This window comes from Corvus moneduloides, chromosome 14 (genome assembly GCF_009650955.1).
Source record: "Corvus moneduloides isolate bCorMon1 chromosome 14, bCorMon1.pri, whole genome shotgun sequence".
Classification (NCBI taxonomy): Eukaryota; Metazoa; Chordata; class Aves; order Passeriformes; family Corvidae; genus Corvus; species Corvus moneduloides.
Window position 1 is genome coordinate 4,308,294 of NC_045489.1, and position 22,834 is coordinate 4,331,127.

A 22,834-nucleotide genomic window follows, 5' to 3' on the forward strand; every position below is an offset into this window, starting at 1 on the left:
GCCTGCTTATAAGTAACACAAAACTTTTTGAGTCTTTCTCATTAAAGCACATTTCTCTGTCTGTGAATGATTGCATATACCAGACACTTAATTCTAATCTTCTGCACTTTCTCTATCCTGTACAAGTTCATCCTGTTCAGGTCAATAATGATGGAGACCTGGAGTGTCTCACTGTAACTTACCACAATGTAACTCCAAGAGAAAATTTTAAATACTGCTTCAGAACTAAGATTCTTGCTGTTTGTGTAACAAAATAATCTTGAAGTACTGAAATAGACTTCTGTTTGTAGAACCCGGTGACAATGACCTGGTTCAGATTGGTCTTGGTGAGCCCCACACCTTAAGTTCAGCATTGAGGTCTGGTCTTAAAATGCATCACTGTTTATAGGTCCTAAACTTACAGTCAGATTTTATTCGCCTTTGTAAAGAGCTCAGGGTGTTGTTTGGAGCACAAATGGGAAGACGCTTGTAAATGTTACTGTTTTCCATGTGAAATTAGTAACTGGTTTTGGAGTTCACTAATCTGTCAAACTGCGTCCGTGGGATTTAAGGTTTTTAGCAATTTGGAATAGAATGAATGAGTTTCTTAATGAAATTGATGATTTCAGTGTTCAGCAGAAAAAAACCAATCACCATACAGTGTTTGTATAATTGCTTAAAAGATTTCTGATTTATATCTGGAGTTTTCAAGTAATTGTGAAACCATGCTGCTCCCGTTGTTGACCAAAACTCTGCTAAAAATGCAAAATTTAAGTTCTTGAGCAGATTAAGAGATCCCTTCTGTGTCTTAACCCTGTTCTGTGGAATGGTATGTAGTAATGAATCTGACATTTTCTTATGTGCTCAGATTTGAGAACATTTTGAGTGTGTAGAAGGTTGGTTAATAATGAACAGCTGAAATATCAAATTGTAAGGGTGAAATATTAAACATTGTGTAACTTCTGTGGTTTTTGGGGATGATCCTTTCTTTACTGCCATGGAGTAAATAGTGTTCATGCAGCCAATGCAGAAACTCAGAGGTTTATGAAAATGATATGAATGTTAAGCTGTTTAGCTATTCTAGCCACTAAGGGAACAAGAACTGCCTGTGCCATAGAGAGCAGGTCGTGTGCAGCCATCAAACCCAATCTTCCCTGCTTTGGAGCGAGGTGTGAGATTACAGCTTTGATGCTGCAGGAGGGAAATTCTCTGAGCTAAGTTCTCTGAAATATCGCTGCATTTGGCAGTGTTGATTTGAATTCCAGGATGCCTTTTTGCCCACCTGTAGAGAGCACTGCTCTAACTAATTCCAGGATTCTCAGAATTCTGCACTTCAGGAATTATTTGTCTTTTCTTTGCATTCCTTTTTACTAAGAACATTCATAAGTGGTGATTAACACTGGTGACTGACTGAGGGTTTTTTAATCTGTATTAAATTTCCCATTATGGAAGATTGTTTGGAGTAGAACTTTCATCTGTCTTCCCTTTGGAAATTGACTCCTGAGGGAATATTTTAGCCTAGTTTTCAACCCTCTAGTTTCTAATGGTGTAAGCAGTGCTGAGCATACCTATGAATATCTAATTGTAGTAACTAGAATGTTTGTGTTAAATGATACTTTTAATGCATAGTAGTAATTGCATTAATTTCTGTATGTGTGGTCTTTTCCTGGTTTTATAACTTGTACATCTATTAAATTTAGTAATTAGATTGATTTATAACATAAGATTTGGATTTGTTTTTGTTTCAGGTTCATTTAACTGTTTCCCTGTATTAAGGTTAACGCAAATGCAGCCTCAACTAAATTTTAGTCATCAGTGCTTCAGTTAATGTCTAGGTTCAGTTACTTCATCAATAGTGCTATGGGAAAAGGAAATTCTCTTTTTGAAGAAATTCCTTTTCCTTAATTCAGACATTTTCTTGCATGAGCAAGTTTAGAGCAAGATGGACGTGGGTACAGAAATACTCATCCTGGTGAGTACAGCAGCTACAGTTTCACTGCTACCATGGAATTTACATCCATAGTACTAAAGAAATCAGTCATCAGAGCAGGTCTGTTATTTGGGAAGGTCTCTTCTCTGTGAAGTGATCTGTGGTGATTTTTATTGGTCTAAAAGCCTGTAGGATCTGGGTTTGGAGGGCTGTTGCCAGTGCTTGCCCAAGGAATTCAAGGTGGGCTTTAGTCATTCATTTAAGGGAGTTCCTTATTGATCAGCTTTTGTGGGGTCATTTTTAAATGAGTGCAGGCATTAAATGTGGTGCAGTGATAGCCAGAGGGCCCATGAGGAGTTCTTTGGTAAATAGTCCAAAAAAACAGGAGTCTTTGAGAGCGAGACTCAGAACTGGGAGTCAGCGGCAGAGCTTTTGTCTTCAGGCAGTTGTCAAATAGGAAAATTCATAGGCAAAATATTCGGCAGTATTGAGTTTAGGGCAGAAACCCCTGTAAGTGCCAAGATTTGCAACTTTGTGGCTGTGCAAAGTGGTGTGGATACAGGTGCAGGGTCATGTTTACCTTGGAATTTCTTCAGTTAACTGGATAGTGTTGAGTCTTGACTTGTTGTCTCTGACACTCCCCAAGACCTGCGTTAGCTGCTGGGAAAGTTGTAAAGGATATGGCTCTTTAAAAGGTGTTGTATTCACAAGTTTGTCTGCCAGTAATTCTAATTTTTTTCTAAAAAGGAGTTATTCTTTATAAAAGCAGTCACAGTAAATATTCTAGTTCTATGCAATTTTCTTTCCATTCTGCTTTTCAGTGGTTATAAATAACACATGAAATGACTTTCAAGGTAGAAAGCAGGAATCCATTTTGAAATATTCTATAAAATAAAGAGTGATTTATGGTTTCATATGATTTTGGCTGAAAGCACTCGGGCTTTGCCAGGTCATCAAAGTCCTGTCAGGAGAATCTATTATTTATTGTTCGATATGCTGGGAGTGGTGTAAGTACTTTATGTTTATCTTATGTAAGTGTAGTGTGTTAGGAAAAATCACTTCCAAATACTAACACAATTTTAAAACTATACCTTGACAAACTAACCCAAATATTACAGATGTGAATTTTAAAGTTTACACTGAAGATTGATTTAAAAAAGAATAATAACTCCTAATGGTTTTATTGTTGCAGGATATTTTTAGACTGTGCCAAAAATGTTTTCTAATACATCTTTTGGGCTGATATTTTGATTACATTACCTTATATAACTGCACAGTCTTCAGTTTATATCAGCAGCTGTTTAGAGTTGATGAAAGCTCAATGGAAAACCAGCTGAAGATGGATATTTTTTGACGTCAGTGGCCATTGTGGACTAACACAGTGGCACTGACTTGTAGTGTTGATGTCTGAAAGGAGGAAATAGACCCACGTTTTTATAATCATTTGTAAATAAGTCATTGCCTGTCCATGTGAATGTCAAACAAAATGAACACTGACTCCCAGTCCTGTCCTGTGTGTGTGTCCCCCTTTCATTTTTTCTGTATTCTCCAAATGTAAATGTACCTTTATCTTGTTTACTGATTTTTTTTAACCTGACTAAAATTGAGGGGTTGTGTCCTGGCCTAGCTTCCAGTCTGGATTTTGGGGTGTAGCAGAGGTGCTGTGATGGCTGCCTGGGAGGTTTAGGCTCCCACTGGTACCTCAGACAGTGTTCTTTCCCAGATACTGTGCAATGTCCCTGACTGCTCTTGTGAGCAAACTCATTGTTCTGTGAACCCTTTGCTGTCCTTCTCAGCCCGTTTGTGTTCTGCAGGTTTTCCAGATTATATTGCTGATCTTACAAAATCAGAGCCTGTAGGACTCCTGTGACCCTACTGTGAAAAATACAGAGTAGGTCATCTGCATATCAAGGTGAAAAACTCCTTTAGAAAAAGGCTTAGCAAGGTACTTTTAGATTCTGCTCTGAATGAGGAACAGTTGAAACGCCAGGTTTGTGTATCTCAGTAGGAAATGTGGTTCCACTGGCTGGAGAACAGCCACAGGGCTGGGGGTTCAGCCCTCCTGCAGGAGCTGCTCTCTGGGCTGTGCCAGAGCACCCTGTGAGAGATCCTGGTGGTACCCACAGATCTACCTGGAACTGCTAGTGCAAGAGAAGAAACTTCCTAAATATCCTTTCGTGAAATGTTTAAAAATGTATGAGGAGCAAGGAGTGCAAGGTCTCTTCGCATGGGGAAGCAGAAAAGGAATGAAAATATTAGCAGACTCAAGTGAAAATAAAACGGAATGTGTGTCTGGCTGTACAGATCTTTTACTGCATGTGATTTGCTTTATCTGCTGCTATCGCATTAAACCAAAGATTAGACTCAGCTGTAGCATGTGCTGGAGAACACTTTTCAGAGAACACTGCTTGGTGTATAACTTTTAGTAAGAAGTTAAATTTTTATTTCAAGCCTAAGTGCTTGTGTTCCTTTTCTAAATAATGTTGATTTACACCAACTGTGAGATTCCATGGTCTTCATTGCCAAGTTTCTCTGATGAGACACAGATAAATATATGCAATTACAGTGTAGGAGAAGAAACTTTTAACTTGTGACTTCTTTCTTGACCAGTTACATATTCTTACTTTTTTTAGTGGATTGGCATTTCTATGCCATGCTCTGTAATGCCAATGTACGTTCTGATACTGCTCTGCAATATGGGCATATATTAAAATGAATCCATTTTAATCATCTTTAACTTAAAATATTATATACAAGAAGTATTTTAATTTGCAATTAAATTACGAAATGCTTTTAAAGTTTCACATATACCAAAAACACACCATGAGTATTTGGTAGTGAGCTCCTCCAGAGTCAGCTGCTCTTCTCTACTTAGAAGTTCAGATGCAAACAAAATTTATTGCAGCTGGTCAACTGTCTGACTCCAGAAGATTGTTTTGAAATTGTCTATGTTCCAACATTTTTAATATATTTCCCTTCAACATTTTATATTATGAAAAAGCCACTTGTGATTTATTTAGTAGATAGAGTGAAGCAAATTAAACATTTAAGCCTTTTCAAGATGAATCTTGTGTAATTCAGTAAAAACTTATCATCTGGATGACTGCAAAACAGTTTGCAGTGAACAGCTCAGGAACCAAGATGCTTCCACAGATATGAAGCTGTTTAGTTTAGAAATTGCTTGAGGCAGTGACTGCATCCTTTTCAAGTCACTGCAAGAGGCGGTGCAGCACTAGAGCAGCAAGTAACAGCTGCTAAGCAGGAGACACAATGTGTAATCCTAAAATTAATTTTTGATCACACAGAGGTGAATTATAACTTTTCATTATGTTGTAAGACTTTAGAAATTAATTGGCTTTTAAAACTGAAGAAAAAAGTTTTCCACCGTAGCAGTTATCTGAAACTTTAATTTTGTTGTATTGAAACTAAAAATAGAATTGGTTTTTTGATAACTAAATAATGTGCAGCTAATTCTCTATTTATTTTTTACTTCTAAAACGCAATTCTTGAGAATGAGAGTATGCCTGATTTTGTTTCATAGGGAAGCTCCAAAAATTCATGTAATGGAGATGATCTTGGTCAGAGGTTACTGGAAACAACCAGATGCAGGCTTCAAGGTCAGCTTGCAGCAGCCACCTCTGTAAGATTTATTGAGCTTAATCTGCCTGTTATGTATCCAAGAAGGCTGGGATGGAGACAGTACTCAGCCAGTGGCAGTGAGAGCGAGTGCTGTCAGAGGGGACTGTACAGATAAATGGTGTTGTTCCCCGCAGGACTGTCCTGAAACCAGTGTTTGCTGCCTGCCTGCTGGGTACTCTTGTTCTGTCTGCACTTGGTTCTGAGGCAGCCCTTCAGTCTCTCAGCACTTTCCAGGGCGTTGTACAGAAAAGTTGGTACAACCCTCAGTTTCTACTGAGTGCTGAAGTGGCCATGCCACCATGTTAGTTAGTTTAATAGAGCCTAATTAGTGTTAAAATTTAGTCTGCTTGCCACTTTGTTTCTTTCCAATGGGGAACCAAGCAGAAGGACGAGTGTGCAGTCAGCATTGTTCCTGGAGCAACACTAGAAAGAGTCGTGAGTTAGTTCACTTTGACTTTGCAAAGTGTTGCAGTGAGGCAGTGAATGCATTGCCTGCTGGATGGGTCGGTGGCAAGTACCACCTATGAAATTCTACCTGGAAGAACATGTTAGCAATCCAGAGATCACTAATGAGTAAAATTGCTAATTTTGTACTTATTTTTATATCTGTGTGCAGATGGAATGTCCTACCTCACTGAAACTTTAATGTTTTCTTGAGAAGGCCAGAGAGGCTGATTTAATACTGCATTTGATAAATGGAGAGTTAGTAAGTGGAGAAAGAAGGCAATGGCTTTAAGGAATGATAGTAGAGATTCCAGCTTGTACTAACCAGTCCTTCATGAAGGAAAACTCTTTGTCCTTGTTTTTCCTGGAAGGAGAAATGAGGTGCAGGACAATTTAACGTAATACAAATATTTCACATGTAAGTGTTCTAAGAGGGGGATATGAAAGGGCCAGGAAGCACAGAAAATGTTCATATTTCTTGGTAACAAGCTCTGCTATTTCTGAATTGTTTCTGCCTCAAATACAAAGAACTTCTGAGTCAGCACGGTAAATAGATACAAGAATTTGTATGGATTCCTAATTCTTCCACATAAATCTCTTTTATGCTGCCAGATGTTTATGTGTAACACACTGAAGTCTGGATCTGTTGCTGCTTTCTTGTGGTTGGATCATGCAATTCCTGTTCAGACTTATTATTTCCTGCTAATACCGTTGCAAATCTAAAAACTGTTTGGATTTGAAACCTTACTTGAGAAAATGTTCTTTTGCAGTAGCCCTTTTCAGATATTTCAGATACAATAAAGTGGGAGCTGTCTTTCATAATAACTAGTATGTGTAATAACTTAGTAGGAAAACATTGGTTACTATTAGTTGTACTAGAGGGTAACGATGATTCGGTAATTCGATTGCTGAGTTGGGTAGTACAGGCTTAGAATTTTTTAACGGTAATCTAAAAGGAGATGTAGAATTTTTTTTTTCAATCTTGGTGTTCTTGGTGATCGACGTTACTGGATCCAGGTCATTACTCAACTGTCTGTTCAAAGACATTAAACATCAGGAGTGATACATGTCCTTTAATCCTTTAAGCTGGCCAAACCAGCAGCTGAGTGATCCCCAAGAGGGATGAGTGGCAAGAAGTGTTAGAGTGATCCTTCATGAGGAAAACAGCCTAGAGATATTCAGGTTTATCTACTCATTAGGGATAGGGGAAACTTTAGAATCCAGAGTCTGCTCTGTAGTGAAGATCCAAACACATTTCAAAATCTGAATATAATCCATCTTAAGGTTTTTGCCAAATCAAAGTTCAGAACATAAAGCTGTTTCCATATAGGAACAGGTTCTAAAAATACATATTTCTCTGTTACTGAATCATCTGAAGGGGACCTATTTTGCACAACTGTCTGAGCATCCTGTAGGAGACAGTTCAGCTTTCCATGTTACCATTTCATAAATTGCCATTTCTGTAAGCAGGCTTTTCCAAGTTAGTTTTTTCCTAGATAAAGAAGGACAGTTTGTAACTATATTGTAATTGTCCAGAACCCTCTTTCTTGGAAAAGGCTTTAGTTCAGTAATCACCATGCAGTGCAAGGTCACATGTAGGAGTAACTCGCATTTGACAAAGCCACCTCTTTTCCCTGTGCCCTCGTTTCTCTTGGAGAAGAGAATTCAGAAACAGGTGCCATGGGACAGTCTTATTTCTTAGGTTTCCTGAGGTATTGTCACCCAAGAACAAAGGGTGTCCTGCTCCGTCAGGTTGTCCAGGGCCTCTCCAGAAGCTGAGATGCGCAGGCTTCGCCTTCCGGCCACACTCCCACTCTTACCAGTGGGTATGTGGGGGGCCACTATGTCTTAGAAGCACAGGGTTGGTGAGGAAAATTGATGCCAGCTTTCAAAAGCAAGGAAGCTAATTCAGGGAACAATTTCATCCAAGGTTAATGGAAGAACAGACCTCCAACACAGTATCAATTGGATCAAGCTTAAAGCAATCAGTTATGCCCTGGTAGCTATAACTCGGCCCAGGTCAGCCAGGCAGCACTGGTGATGTTTTACAACACTTTCTCAGTGGCTTTTATCAATAAGGAAGGAGAAACAAGTTTCTCAATTCCATTTCTAGAGTAATACTGTCTGTGCCCCAGTGAGGGAAAGAAAAGCTTTTTTGGGAACTCCAAACAAAGAGTAGTTGTAGATTCTATTCCAGATAGTTTATAGAGGGAGCGAAATGAACCATATATATAAACACGGGGGGACAGCTGAGTGTGGAGCTTTCACATAATGACTGTGTACAGCCAGGATCTTATGTCAGTCCTGAAGTGTGTGCTGCACTTATGTATTTTCTCCTTGTCTCCGTGGTCCCAACGGTCTGTGTTTTGAGGTCTTGCTTTCAAAAATTCAACTCAAAAGACTTTTGGCCTTTCTAGGCTGTGAAACAAATGTCCAAAGAACTGCTGCAGCTCTTCATCCCTCCTTCTACCCCTGGAGGTTAATTCTGTGTTAAACTTTCACTTGCTGTCGAAGGTCAGCAATGCAAAACTATTTTCATTTTTCTGCTTGATCAATTCAGAAAAGGATTTTGTTTTTTAAATCCATCAAAAAAGTGGTCATTAAAACCAGAAAATTTGCAGGGAAGTTGTAGCTATTTTCCTGGAAGATATGTCATGCCTGTCTTAAACCTCTTTCTGTGTTTTGATACAAACATTTGTACTTTTGGACATCACCATGGAACTGCTGTCCCAAAAACTGACCATTTATTTGGTTTGGAAGGAGGTCAGGAGTGGCAGAAGATAAGGGCAGAGGTTGCACCTCTTTATTTTGATGATTGTGTTGGCCTTTGCTAGTTTAAAGAGTTGGTGAAACTGTGGTCTGGTGTACCCAGCTCCCAAGGGGTGTTTTCTAAAATGCAAGGTTTTATTTGTTGGTGAAGGCACTGTTGCCTGTAAGGAATAGACAGCGCAGGCCTGGAATTCTGCTGGAGATTGTGTTTGTCATGAAGTGAGCCGGAGTAGATTGTGCCCTTCCACAGCTGCTTCTTCCCCTTCCGGTTCTGTCTCTGCAGTTGTACCAGTGCAGCTGCTTCTGGTGCTGCTGTAAATCAGATCAGCCAAACACTCCTTTCACTTTCTTTAATCTCATCCCTTAATTGAATACATGGCCTAAGTGTCTCCTAATACCAGTCCCTCGAATTTTAATTGCTGTTCCTGAATTACTTGCTTAAAGAGCCAACAGATCATTTAAAATGAGATTTCAGAGAAGTTAGTACCACAGAGCTGCTTAGCTGGTGAGCTGCCCTGCTTTTCTGAACCTGCTCCAGAATCCAAGGCATCTAACTGGGCATGTGAAATCTGGTGAGTGGGAGCAGACATTACAGAACAACCTCATTTATTTATTTATTGAACTCCAGTCAGGATTCTGTGCCATTCCAAGCATGTATTGCTGGTAGAGTTATCACCAGCCTTTTGGTGTGCTTTTGTGCTACATATTTTTTCTAAATATAGTGAAAACATACTGATTTGGTAGAGTGTAATTGCATAACGTGGGAGATTTTGATAGGGATACCACTCTTAAGGACAATCACAGTCTTTATGTCAGTCTCTGAAGTGAACAGAAATACACAAAAATGCCTTCAGGTAATACCTGTGTACATTACCAGGATTGTTGTTACAGAGCATCCCACTAAGATTTGGGTATCATTGTGCTGGCAGTTACTCAATCTGGTTATGATAGCAGCGTGTGGAGAGAAGACACTGGTGCCAAGCTCTAACTCAGTAGTGTTTGCAAGTGGTATGTGCCATACAGTTGCTAAAAAAAAAAAAAGTTGCATTCAGGAGGGTCACCAAATGTTAAAGAGCACAAAATATTGTTCATTGCTTTAGTAGCATGAGACTGTTAAAAATTTCAGTGACTCACATTGTAAAATTTCTTGTGTTTAAGTTGCCTGCTTCTGACCAAGTTCCATCATTATTGCAATTTTTAATATGTCACAGCATGGTAAGTTCTAAAAACTGCATGTATCATTGCAGGTTTGCCTGAGTCCATTATTGCAGCAGCGTGTGCCAGAAGTGGCCAGAGAGTTCTTCATGTGGATTCGTAAGTTACTCCAGTAATTTCCCTTTTTAAGAGCTAAACTGACTAGAAGGGTTTCTGTGTCTCTGTCACTGTGGGCTGCAGGACTTTTCTCTCTTCATCTGGCACCAAGTTATGTTATGCTTCTGTCTCTGCCTTATTTTGGGGGTGTTATTTCCATCAATAGAGTAGGCAGTTTTTGGAAGCTAGCGCAGGAATTTGGAACATCAGTGCTGTGGTAAGGATGCTGTGATGGCTCCTTCTTTGCTACAGGCAGGAATGGCTGCAGGTTTAGTGCCCTTCATTCTCATTCCTGGCAGTAATTATCCCGTTCTCTTTGGTGACAATGACTCGTGTTATTTCAGTTTTTTGTTTTCATTGGCTATCGAAGTCTGTAATAGTATTGGTCACTGGAACTTTGATTTCTGTTATCCGTGCCTGTTCTTAGCTATGATGAATATCACCTTTTAACAATGTATGTTTTTCTGTTCATTAACAATCAGAATTATGAATTCAGATTTTTCTCAGAGTGTTCAAAAATGAGATTTGGGGTTACTGAAATACCTCTGTTAGATGTGCTACTTTGATTAATCTGTTGTTCCCTACAAAGGCCTGAGTTAAGTCAGGCACCAGGTATTAAAAACATATATGCATAAAGTCTTTGTTTACAGTTTACTTGCTCTCATTACCTTCTGTACCTTATTTTATTAATTTTAATCTCCTGCCATGTTTGCATTTATCATAATATACTGCATAGGTGATTATGGGAGATAGTTTTGAAGTGGCCTAGTATAAAATACTGAGTTCTGAGTTTGATTTATAAACACTGTCCAAGCATTGCCATCAGCAGTAGCTAATCTTATTCAAAATAGTCACTTCACTGCAGTGTTGCCATAAATTGCTGTAGACTGATTTTAAACTGAAGTTAGCTTCTGCCAACTAGTAATTGAAGGAGCTCTATTTCTCTGTGCCAGCTATCTGTCTCAATAAACATAAAATCTGTGGTTCTTCTCAGAGAGCTACATTTACTGTAGATATTAATGAGTTGTTGACATGTGAAATTTCAAGGATATTTGTTAAATGATTTAGAAAAGTAATTTGCAATTTAAAACGTGGAGATTGGCACTTAGTTTAAATTTGAAGCTGCTGGAGAAAGGTAGATGAAGACTAAAAGTGGATTACTTGAAGTGAATATGCTTCCTCTACTAATTGTGCACATGCAAAGGACTTTCTCCTAACCACTTGCCCAAGTTTCTGCTTTTGGTCCTTTGCTTCTTTGCCTCTTTTAATGCTGTAGTTATGTACCAGTTTGGTTACTGAGGATGGGGCAGTTAGGAGTGAGGCATGTTTAGCTACCTTTTGTATTTGATTTTCAGCATCTGGAATACAGCATTTGTAGGCTGCAGTTTTAATGTCTACATCCTTCCTTATTGGTTTATTTATCTCTCCACACAGAATTTAATTCAAAGGCAAAGGAGGGTCAAGATGCAGAATTTTAACTTCTCTTCTGTGAGAAGTAGAGTAAGCTGGGCGTGTCTTGCTTCTTGACACCTGGTATCTTATTTTTTGACTATACTTAGCCTGTAGAGCCCTTGAGTGTTCCTTATGTCCAAAATTCTTTTATTTGAGCATCCAAAAGTGTGCTGGGCCTTCTCCCTGTACCTCCCCAGTCCAAGATCCCTGCTTTTGTAGTTTGTTGCACTTTCAGCTAGGCAATTTGCCTCACTTTTTTTTTCAGAACTTGTAAAATATGTGTGGTAATAGACCCTGTGTCTTTATACAGCCCTCTTCTGGAAGAGGGAAATGAGGGAGCTGTGGAAGTCCAGCAGCCAGAGAGCAAAAAAGTTGCTTCTCAAAGCAGGTCAATTTCTTGCAAGAAAAATAAAGAAGTTATTTAATTTCAGTAAGGAAAACTAGGCAAAAAATTCTTCATTCTGGTATCTTTTGAGCTTTTTTGAAAAGTTCTTTTTCTGTTTACTTTGGTTTAGGATACAATCTCACAGCAAAGATAGTAGAGAGTAAAATATGGTCTCAGCTGGGCCGTGGTAATTCCCTTTGGTCATGTCCATATCCCAGGATATAATGCGATGTAGCACAAGTGACTGCCACCATCACCCACCCTTTTGTTGGGCTGAAGGATCTCAGGAGCTGTTTGAGTTAAACTCCTCCTCTTGGAAGGCCAGGAAGCTCCTAAACACCATCACTGTGCCAGAATGGGAATCTTTAATACATTTGCCTGTGTACTAATAGGTAGCGCATGAAACTTTATGGGTTTGAAACATAAGTCATTTGTGTTCAGATCCTTAAAATCAATGTGGCAGTAACTTCCTGTGCAAAAGACAGCTGCTCTGATGGGTCAGGACTTCTTTCTGGAAGATCAGATGCAGGACAGACAAATCAAGGCAGCTCATGGGGGAAATTGTGAGGCATCAGCAGCTTCTGTCCAGCCAGCACCAGCTTTGAGTGTCACTGTGGAGGCTGTGCCCTGGGAAGGGCCAGCTCCTGAGCAGGCACAGGCCATCAAATGCTTTTGCTGTTCTTAGTCCCGTTTTAAATGTGAATCTTCTGCTTTCGGAAGTGTCCAGTTTCTCAAATTGCAGTCTGTCTGCAAAAGAACACGTTAGAGATTCTCTTGGTTCAGATTCAGATTGTTAGTCAGTCAGAAACAATTTGTGATTTCAATGTTCTGGATTGGAATTTGCCAATTATTTCGAAAATGGTGTTAGTAACTGAAGAAAAAAAAGCTAATGTAGGAGAAGAGACAAGCTTTCTGCAGAGGTAAAATTGTACTTCAGCTACATTTCCAAAAGTTTGCAAAATGGCTTCAGCAGTTCTTCTGTTAGCTCTGAACTGCAGATTAGAGATTTGAAAAATATGAAGGAAAAGGACCAGTGTTGTAATTCAGGTGAAATCCAGGTAACACAGGAGGAGTTTTGAGCAAATATAATTTAGGAAATAATGTATGGTAAGGAAGGAAAACATCTATGCTCTAACTTGGTAGAAAAAGTACTTTCCACCTCTGCTGTTATACCTTCAAAATGCTTCCTGTTCTTAATTAGGGGATTATTGAATTATAACCCTAAAAAAGGGAGAGAATATCCATCTTTGTAGTTTGCTAATATAGCAAGAGAAGAGGGGAGCTTAGGCCTTGAGATTTTCGGACAATATTTTAGCTTTAATTAGGCTTTGATCTTGACCATTACTTTAAGGAATTCCTCAGTTCATCTTCAGGGCAATTATAACAAAAATATTTGGTTACAAAGGAGTCCTAATTGTAAAACCATTAGTCAGCTCTTCTCAGAATTCCTCTTCAAGACTTCTGCTATAAACTTTGCTCATTATGTCAGTAATCATGTCTGGTCTTTCTTCTTTCTGTAGTGTTTTCAGATGAGAAAATTAAGCAATCCTGATTCATCATGTAGTGCAGGGCAACTAATTAAAATTCCAGGATAAAAAAATCTGGAAGTTGCTACTTGAGAAGATGAATATTTGAGGTGGCATAACACAGCTTGGGAAGGATGCTCAGACAGCAGAGGAAAGGAGGGACAGCTGTGGTTCATTTTCCTTTGGAGAAGGGCAGTACCGCCTCCTCAGAATGGATGGAGCTCCACAGCAGGGTCATGCAGTGCTTTGTTGCACACACTGGGTTGCCTCAACACTGGGTAAAAAAAATAATTTCAAAGGAAAATTCAGCTGATGAACAGAGGAATGCTCACATGAAAGTGTCTGACAGCTCACAAATAAACTTTTGTAACTCTGTGAAAATAACATTCATTTCTCTTAATGAAAGTTCTAACTTTAAATAGTCTAAATATGCATGACCTTATGTTGGTGTAGATTCAAGAAACCTATGCCTAATTTTAGGCAGGTGTTTTCTGGGATTTCTGTGATCAGTGGCATTGCTTGCTCTGACAGCCATATATTGTATTCCATATTCAAGAAACTTGTAACCAGAGCAGCACATTTCCTTAAAAATAAATCTTTGTGGCCATGGTTTTTGGAAATCCCAGAAGTGACCGATAGTATGTTGATATTTAACTCTTTATTCAGTGGAATCTGAAGAAACATGAAAAAATTACCCTTCACCATTGACAGCTAAAACAAAGATGGAGGTTATCATCACATGCAACTGTCAGTGTCTTTTACAGATAGAAATCTCACAGAACTGGGCATTTAATAGATTTAATCCTCATTGCTTTGTGTTCTATGTGATACCAAACAGCAGTACTTTTGGAGCTCATCCATGTCTTTCACACGAAGTAAGGATGAACTCCTGTTACAGAGGACTGGAATTCCTGGTTGGAAACCATCTGCAGATGGAGCTCTGCTTCTCAGAGTCAGCACACTGCAGGGTGTGGGCCCAGTCCCCCCAGTTTGGGGCCTGGAACACCACGATCCGGTGCTGGAGCCACCTTTATTCAGAGAATGCTGAATTTTGTTGTCTTTGCAAAAGATGTCCTGTTTATGTTCTTCACTATTGCCTTGCAGGAGCTGAAAGACTTTTTTAGGTCAGTTTGTAGTCAGGAGCAATTAGGCACTGCTCAGCAGACATCTGTCCTTCATATGCTAAGTAAGCACCACGGTCCAGAGCAGCAGCCTCTGGTGCTGGAGCGGGGCTGACACTCTTAATGAAGTCTTTGTCAGTGCAGATAAGCCCTGTCAAAAGCATCCCATCGTAAATCTAGTCAGGAGAATCTAACCTGAATTTAGCTTTTCACTGTTATCACACTGATCTCTACAATTTAAGAGTGGAGGAGGTTATGATAAGATTGATTTAACAGCCTTCACATTATTCTTTAAAATGCAAACCCTGTCTTCCTCCCTACATATTATTTTATTTTTTTACTGTATGAAATAACATTAGCTATATGTTCAGGAGGGTATTTCTGGTATCCTTCAGGCTTCTGAAGTGCCAGTACACAGTGCCAGAAAACGGAGTTAAATCCTGAAATAACTGTTTTATTTTGCAAGAACTGGTGACTTTTTAAAATGTAATTGCTCTATTATTTTTCTTCTCAAGAGTTGTTAAGTACTGAAGATGTGCTATGCACGACAACAAAAGCCAACTAATCCGACTGATGTTTAGAGAAATATTGGTAGAGAAATTTTAAAAAGAAAGAGCAGAAATTTTCTTTGATTAACAGCAGAACTACTAATTTTCTGTGATTTAAAAATGGTAAATAATCTTTTTCAAGCAAGAAGGTGGTAAATAGAAACTGGTAAGAGCTCAGGGAGGGATGATCAAATGTACAAATCAGTTCCTTTGGCTCCACCTGCAGTACATGCAGTTCAGTAAGAGTTTTGCCAGAGCGTCTTCACAGTCTGTAATAGGCATAATATGTTGTGTAAGCAGTGGATAACAGTAAACTGCACTTCCCTTTATTTGACACGATGGATAAGAGAGCCAGTCTTGGCCAAGAAGCAGTATTATCTCTATTTTCCTTTTCTTCACACCATCCCATGTGTTTTTCTCAGCATTATCCATTTACCCTCCAAATATTTGATTTTGGATTATAGGCTGTTTGGTCAGAGATGCATACAGTGAGGAAAACGGAAATTTTGCATTTCATTAAGAGTTGCAAAATACTAATTTTTATCTATTCTGCATCTGAAAAATCTTGCCATGGAAAATGTTTTGAATGTGTTGGGCTTGGTTATTTTTTCTTTAAATCTGAAAAAGCTAGGTTTGACCTGTCCAACAAGTTTTCCTTTTGTTTTTTCTTTACAGGAGAAATTACTATGGTGGAAACTGGGCCAGCTTTAGTTTTTCAGGATTATTGTCCTGGATTAAAGAAAATCAGGTAAAAGTTTCCCAAATTGCTTCTTTTAGGCCTCCTTAACATTGAATCTCTGCTGTGTGCATGATTTATTACAAGAAAAATTACCACCCTGCTTTTGCTCTTTGGTAATTTGACAGATCAAAGAGGTTTGTAGTTCCCAGCTTTACTGGTTGAGACTCACCCATCTGGCCTGGCAGTCTGAGGCTCTGATGTGCCTGGGTCGTTAATCTGATTGAGACCAGCCTGGTGCTCGGCCACACTTCTGGGTTCTTGAGCTTAAAGAGAAGCAACTACACAATTGTTTCAGTTCCTTTACCTTCTGTAAATGATAATCTGGTCATTTCCATTTTCTCTTTGATTATTTTCCACTCTCTGATACTTCAACTCTTGTTTTTCTCGTTTGCATTCAGCTGATTCTTCTTTACAGGGAGGAAGGTGGGTGCTGGATCCTTCCACTGAAGGACAAAAAGATGAATGCTGGTAGTGTATTTTTCAATGACCAAAGTTTATCTAATTCATGACAGTCCACCAGAAATCTTCCGGGGAGGATATTTTTTAGGAGATGGAGCACTTGGACCAGATTAGCAAATGGCTGCTCTGTTATTTACGGAAATCCTCGGAGCCTGTTGGGCCGTAGAAGATGGAAGTTTCTCAGCTCAGTCTCATGCCTGTTCTTTACACTGTGCTGCCTCCTGGCATAATCAGGGGACTTGCTCAGTGCCAGAGCTTCACATTCTATGTGTTCTATGGTATGATTTTAGAGATTCCTTTGTGCACAGATTAATACAGTTCCCCAAATCACCAGGTTTTTCCATATGGTCTCCATTCAAAGAGTTTTATCATAGAACCTGGAATTATCCTGGCTGTGGCAAACCTGTCTTTTAGGAGATTGTATTCAAAGTTACATTCAACTCTCTACTAAGTTTCTTTTAACACTGTATTTCAGATTACCAGAGCCAATGCTGTAGTACAAATGTTGGCATACTATGATAAAGTAACCAACTCTAACTGTTTTAACTCAAGAAATATAAATAGAAAAAAACATTAGGACAGTCAAGATGGCTTTTTTTCTTATATTATTAGATGGTACAAATTATTTGTGACTACGGAGATTTATAGTTCAAGAACAGCTTGCACAGTACAATTTGTAATTTTATACTTGTTCTTTTAAGCAAAAGACAGATCTCAGTGATGAATGTGAAGACTGGAGAAAACTGATCCTTGAGAATGAAGAAGCTATTCCTCTTACCAGCAAGGATAAAACTATTCAACATGTAGAAGATTTCTGTTTTGGCGAGTAAGTAGAAATGTAGCAATACATGAACAATTTTGCATGCCCAGAGGTAAATGATCACGCTGTGCTTTTGGTTTTAAGGGTTTCACCACACTGCCATATTGCACATTGTCTCAAAAAGTAACCCTGGCCTCTGAAATGTTCCTCATGTTCTTGTGCTTTGTTGAAATCACTTCACTGAAACAACCTGATCCTTCCTAAATGACCTCTCTGGATGCAGTGTAATTTGTTGGCCAACTTTGTGAGTTGGTGATTTACTTCTGCATAGAGAACAGAAATGTTGTGTATGTAGGTAGTTGTACTAATAGGCAGTCGTGCACTGCCATCAATTAAATTTTTCCATTCTTAATTTGGCTAAAAGCTGCTGTTCTCACAGACAAAAATTAAACCCCTAAATACATGTAAAATGAACTAGATACAAAAGAACAGGAACACAAATGGGCAGCAGTACTGTGACTATTAAATACTTCATTATGCTAAAATGATAAAGTAGTATTTGTCCTTTGTCCTCTTTATATGTAATGAATTTAACTCACTGAAGTTAAATCCACTGAATATAAATTTAACTAACTGGACTGTGTATTTATTTATTTATTATTTTTATCTTCTGGATTTTGCACTGAACTGAACACTCTCCAGAATTCCTGAGAGGTTCTTTGAGATAGTTATATAAGTTTAACCTTGAATCCCTTAGAAAATACCATAGGTAGCTAAATGAAATGCTGACACACAGTCAAAGAAAAATAGATATTTCTTTCCATAAACATAAGTAGGGAAAAAAGGTGTGAATTACATGAATACAATCTGAAGGTCGCAGACTGAAACTGTTCCAAGGTTCAGTGCTGCACAGTAACAGTGCTTGACTGGATTGCAGATAAAATGTACTACTTATTTTAAAGGAATAGCACTTGAATATTGTAATTGTCATAATAAATATTGTTCAGAACCAGGATTAAATCAGATGGAAAGGTTTCGTAGTCTCTTAACTTTGCATATGATTTTTGACTGATAGCTGGCTCCCAAATGAGTCCCCCAGCACTGAGATTTCACACTTAGAAGTGAGATTATACTTGGGTAAAATTATGCTTTTAAGCATTTGACTTAGCTCAGTACAGTGCTGTCTGTCTTGGTCATCACCAAAAACAACCCCAACAAGAAAACCTGGCAAAGAAAAAGTTCTCCAAAAGAGCTTCAAACTTCCTGAGAGAGTCAATTACTGTGTTTCTGACAATTTACGTGTTCTGCCTAGATTCTGTTGTTTTTGCTTAACTTTTGTAACTCCTATGAAGTAACCATTAAACATTTATTTTGAAAGAATAAACAGCTGGGTAGCCGTATAATATACACAGTGCAAATCTGAAATGAATGGCCTTAGAACAAAGTGCATCCATCAAAGGGAAAGAATACTGTGTCTACATAAGCTGTATTGAAAAAAGGCAAATGGCTGAAAAATAAATAGTGAACACCTGTGCTGAATAAATTAACCAGCTGGTTGGCAATTTTTCATTTGACCTATCTGAAGGGGTTGCTGTTACAAGGCATTAATAAGACACATTCATTTTAAGATATTCCTTTGTTAGTACCATTAATTGATGAATGGTGGAAGATAATATTCTAAATTTACACAACAATTTGTCTGCAGATGTATTATTTTTTTCTGAATTAGGAGAAGAATTGTCTGTACAGAAGTTCAATTTGAGTCATTTTTATAGACAGTTCTTACATTATTCAGGCATATTTGGTCCTATAGGAAGGATGTCATGAATTTAGATTATATACAGTTTTTAAGCTTTCATTTTAAAAAGTGTGCTGCAAATCATGGAGATTTAGGTATTCTTTAATGGAAAGTGAACAGAGATGTAAAATATGTAAATATTTCTGTTACACTGCTTTTCAGAGTGATACGGAAAAATACAGTGTGTTTATGAATCCAAGTTTATTTTGATTCTAAAAAGTAATAATGGAGTATGTTTAAAATGCGACCAACTGTTCATTGAGATTGGGAGAATGCGGAAAGAAAACCTTAATCTGAAATTTTGTGTTATGAAAATGTTTGGAATGAGTTAAATAAAAGCTTCGTTCTTAGTTTATTGCATTAATGGCACGAGTTTTTGCAGTTTTCACAAACACCATGTTCCAAAATCCTAAAAAAACCCCCCCAAATCCAAATAGAACCCCAAAATTTAATTGACTTCCATTTCTATTTGTAGTAGAGATTACTTCTTAAAAAAACATTTGTCAAAGTACTTATCTTTCTTTGATATTTTATAGTTACTTAATGCTGGCAATCTGAAGCAAAAAGACATAATTAATGTATAGAAACAGCCTTCTCTCATTAGTGCTTCCTTGTAGCAGTTCCTGTATTTCCCAGGGCAATATTTTACCCCAGTCATGAGTTAAGTGCTTCCTGGTGACTGTGCCCAAGCTGGGAGATTGCTTCCAAACTTTTCATGAGTCCATGTGAACTGAATGAGTTCATAAATGAGGAGCAATTTTTAAAAGATACCAGGTTTATGTTCCTTTTTGAACAGAAATCCTGCCCTGCCTCCATCTGTAAGGCTGCAGGTGTGTGAGGGAGCATTTTGGTATGGATTCTGAGTAATTCCTTGCTGTTCTGTGGATTTTAACCATCCTGTTAATACTCTTGTGTTTGCAGGTCACCTTTAAAATCATAGTTCATTAGTTTTCAGCCAAGATTAAATTGTTTGTTCAGGGCATTAATGGCTTGGTATAAATATAAATGGTATAAATATAAAAAGATAGTTTGGAATTATTGCTGAACTCCTTTCACTTACAATGACACTGATTTGATTCATCTCAGCTGTAAGTGTAAACTAAACCAAGTTCAAAAGTCCTGCTTTCTAAGGTAGGTGTCACTGAAGTTCGACATAAAACGAGTAGATGAGATTAAAAGTGGAGGGCTGTTTTATAATGGGAATTTCAAAGAAATGTTGTGGAAAGGAAATGGGCTGTGCAGAGTAAACGTTGTGTGGGAATGTCCCTCCCGTGACTGGCTGCCTTCATCGCCTGTGCATGGATTTGGAGCACTTGCATAACAACATTGCTGCTTGAACAACTAATTAGAATGCAAGGGCAGAGTTGAAAAAGTAATTTGAAAGTTTGACTTAAGCTTCGGGTCAAAGTGGTCTGGTTGTCAATGGACCTGCTGGGATCATGGCTGCAGAAGAGCTCATTGTGTAAAGCTTGTCTGTATTCTTCAGGACAGTAGCTCAGCTTAATGACCTTAATGTGTATTTGCATTTCAATTTCATGGTTTTTAATCCATAGGGAACACCTAATCAAATTACTGCTTTTATTTTAAAATACTCCATTTTTGTTGTTTCTGTAGCTGTGTATTGTTTCACCGTGAGGGTTTTGATTTTCATTTTGAGATCCATCCATCTCTTGAGTACATGTAAAATAAAAACCCAAATTTTTGTTGGGGTTTTTTTCTCCTCAGTAAAAGTAGTCCTCTTGAATTATAGCTTTGCAGCCAAAGAACCAGAGTTTGTTAGTGGGTGGAACACCTGATTTGGCCAGGATAAAGAAATTCTAATGCTTTTTCTAGAAATGCATGAGGTTTCTGTTCGGGCACCGACTCAAAACTTCAAACAAGTTTTTAAGACTCTTTGAAAAGACTTTTTCCCCCTCTTTTTCCCCCTCTGTGTTTTCAATCAGTCAGGATTCGGCTGAAGGTGTTGAAGAAGCTGGTGCACTGCCAAAGCTGCCCATGTTTAGCACCCCTGCTGCCGAGGGGGTTTCTCCGGGCTCGGAGAAGGAGAGTCCAGCAGCAGAGGGGATTTCTGCGGGCTCAGGGAAGGAGAGTCCAGCAGCAGAGAGCCCTGGAGCGGAGCCACAGACCCCAGAGCCAGGGCAGGCCGTGGGCACTGAGGCAGCGAGGGCAGCTCCAGGGGATGGGGCAGGAACAGCCCCTGGCAGTGCAGCTGCTCCCAGCACAGCTTCCGGAGAGTCCGCTCTGGAACCGGCCAAGATGGAAGCTGCACCCTCCGAAAATGCTGCCCAAGAACCAAAGAAAATCACCTATTCCCAAATTGTTAGAGAAGGCAGAAGGTTTAATATTGATTTAGTTTCCAAGGTAGGAACTGAATGACTCTTTTTGTGTAAGTACATTTACTTTGCTTAAAATGCTGACATTTGTTTTAAAACCTTTCATGTTGAGGAGGGTGAGACAGCACCTTTGAGGCAAAATAGCCACTCCTGAGAAGTAAGAATTGTTACCCCTAAAACAAACATGAGCTATTTAGTATGTGTCCTTAAGTGTTTTATAACCAAAGAGATCAAAAAACACAGCTCAGAAATATCGCCATTAAAGTACATTTCATGAAATTTAACACTTAGGTAATACCTGCAGAATCTCTCCTTTTAAATAGTACCATTAAAAAATTACATTTTTAAGCAAGAAAAAGCAATCGGCATGCAGGTTTTTTTATCCTTTTAAAATAGGTGTGTTTTGCAGTATAGGGGAGTTTTTTCAAAGTTGAATGCTTCACTTTTCATATTCTGCCTAAAAAGATTTTTCAAACTTCTGTGAACTGAAAAAGAAAATTTTTTCAATAATTCATTCAATTCTTTGTGAAGATACTGCAAAACGCATTATTGCAAACTTGGAGTTCCAAATGTCCACCCCACTTCAAGCATCATTGCAATAACATCATGAACACCAGTCAGTGGGTGGTGGTTAAGCAGATAATGCTATTTTGTATCCTTTTTATATTCTTGCTGTCCTATTGTGTGACATGGTGTTAATTGCAGAAAATCCCAGAAATTCAGACACAAGAGTGGTCAGCAGGGCAAGGCCAGTAGTTTGTGCTGGGGTTTCCCTGGCACAGGAACTTTGGCTTCCTTGTAGTGTCCTCACTGGTGTCCCAGGAAACCTTTATCCAGAAAATTCCTGTGTGATCTTGTAAAGTCTGTTCCTCAGGACCACGAGACTTTTCAGTACAGACAAACATTTTCAGTTCATAGTTAAATTTCTGTCCCTTCTGTATTTCATCATATATTTGTAGCTTATAGAAAGATGATTAAATTATGTATGACTAAACCTTAACTGGAAAATTATGAAATTTTCCTGCGGAAAAGGTGACTCTCAGTTCAGGTGATTTAAGGAGCAGCTGGTGAGGATTTACATGAGCAGTATTGGGTAGTTCACTGATCCTCCTCACCCACCACGTCCTTTCTCCTCCCTGCGCAGTTGCTTTACTCCCGGGGCCTGCTAATTGACCTTCTCATTAAGTCCAACGTGAGCCGATACGCAGAGTTCAAAAACGCCACGCGAGTTCTCGCCTTCCGAGAAGGGAAAGTAGAGCAGGTATCAGAAAATAATGTGGTGCATGTATTTCATCTCCTTAAAGTCAAGAAGCTTGAAATTGTTTTTTTGAGAATTTTGTGACAAGAAGCTGGTATTTTTCCTTAATTATGATTTTAATTTCCAGAGGAAAAGGTGTTTGCATGTGTTATATATAAATACTAAAAAAACAATCAAACTAAAATAAGGTTGTACAGTCCAGTATATTGACATAAATCTTTACCTTAGGCTAAATGTTTGATTGGCAGTTAATTCTTGAAGATGAAAATTCACTGATTTTAGGCTTTAAGATTCTAACAGACTTGATTTGTCTCTCTGCTACTTACAAGAGAAGTCAGTGTGCTAATGGCAACAGGAGATATTGGCACAGTTAATGCAACCTC

The 22,834-nt window shown here is 38.6% G+C and overlaps 1 protein-coding gene across 2 annotated transcripts in view; it reads left to right on the top strand.

The window, feature by feature from the left end:
• Positions 1–22,834, top strand: part of CHM (CHM Rab escort protein) — a 60,733-nt gene that overhangs the window by 680 nt on the left and 37,219 nt on the right. For both annotated transcript variants that reach the window (XM_032123740.1, XM_032123739.1), the window contains exons 2-6: positions 10,009–10,075; positions 15,780–15,852; positions 17,004–17,128; positions 20,804–21,221; positions 22,338–22,454. In XM_032123740.1, coding sequence (XP_031979631.1) covers positions 10,009–10,075; positions 15,780–15,852; positions 17,004–17,128; positions 20,804–21,221; positions 22,338–22,454 — 800 coding nt within the window. The remainder of the gene's footprint in view (positions 1–10,008; positions 10,076–15,779; positions 15,853–17,003; positions 17,129–20,803; positions 21,222–22,337; positions 22,455–22,834) is intronic.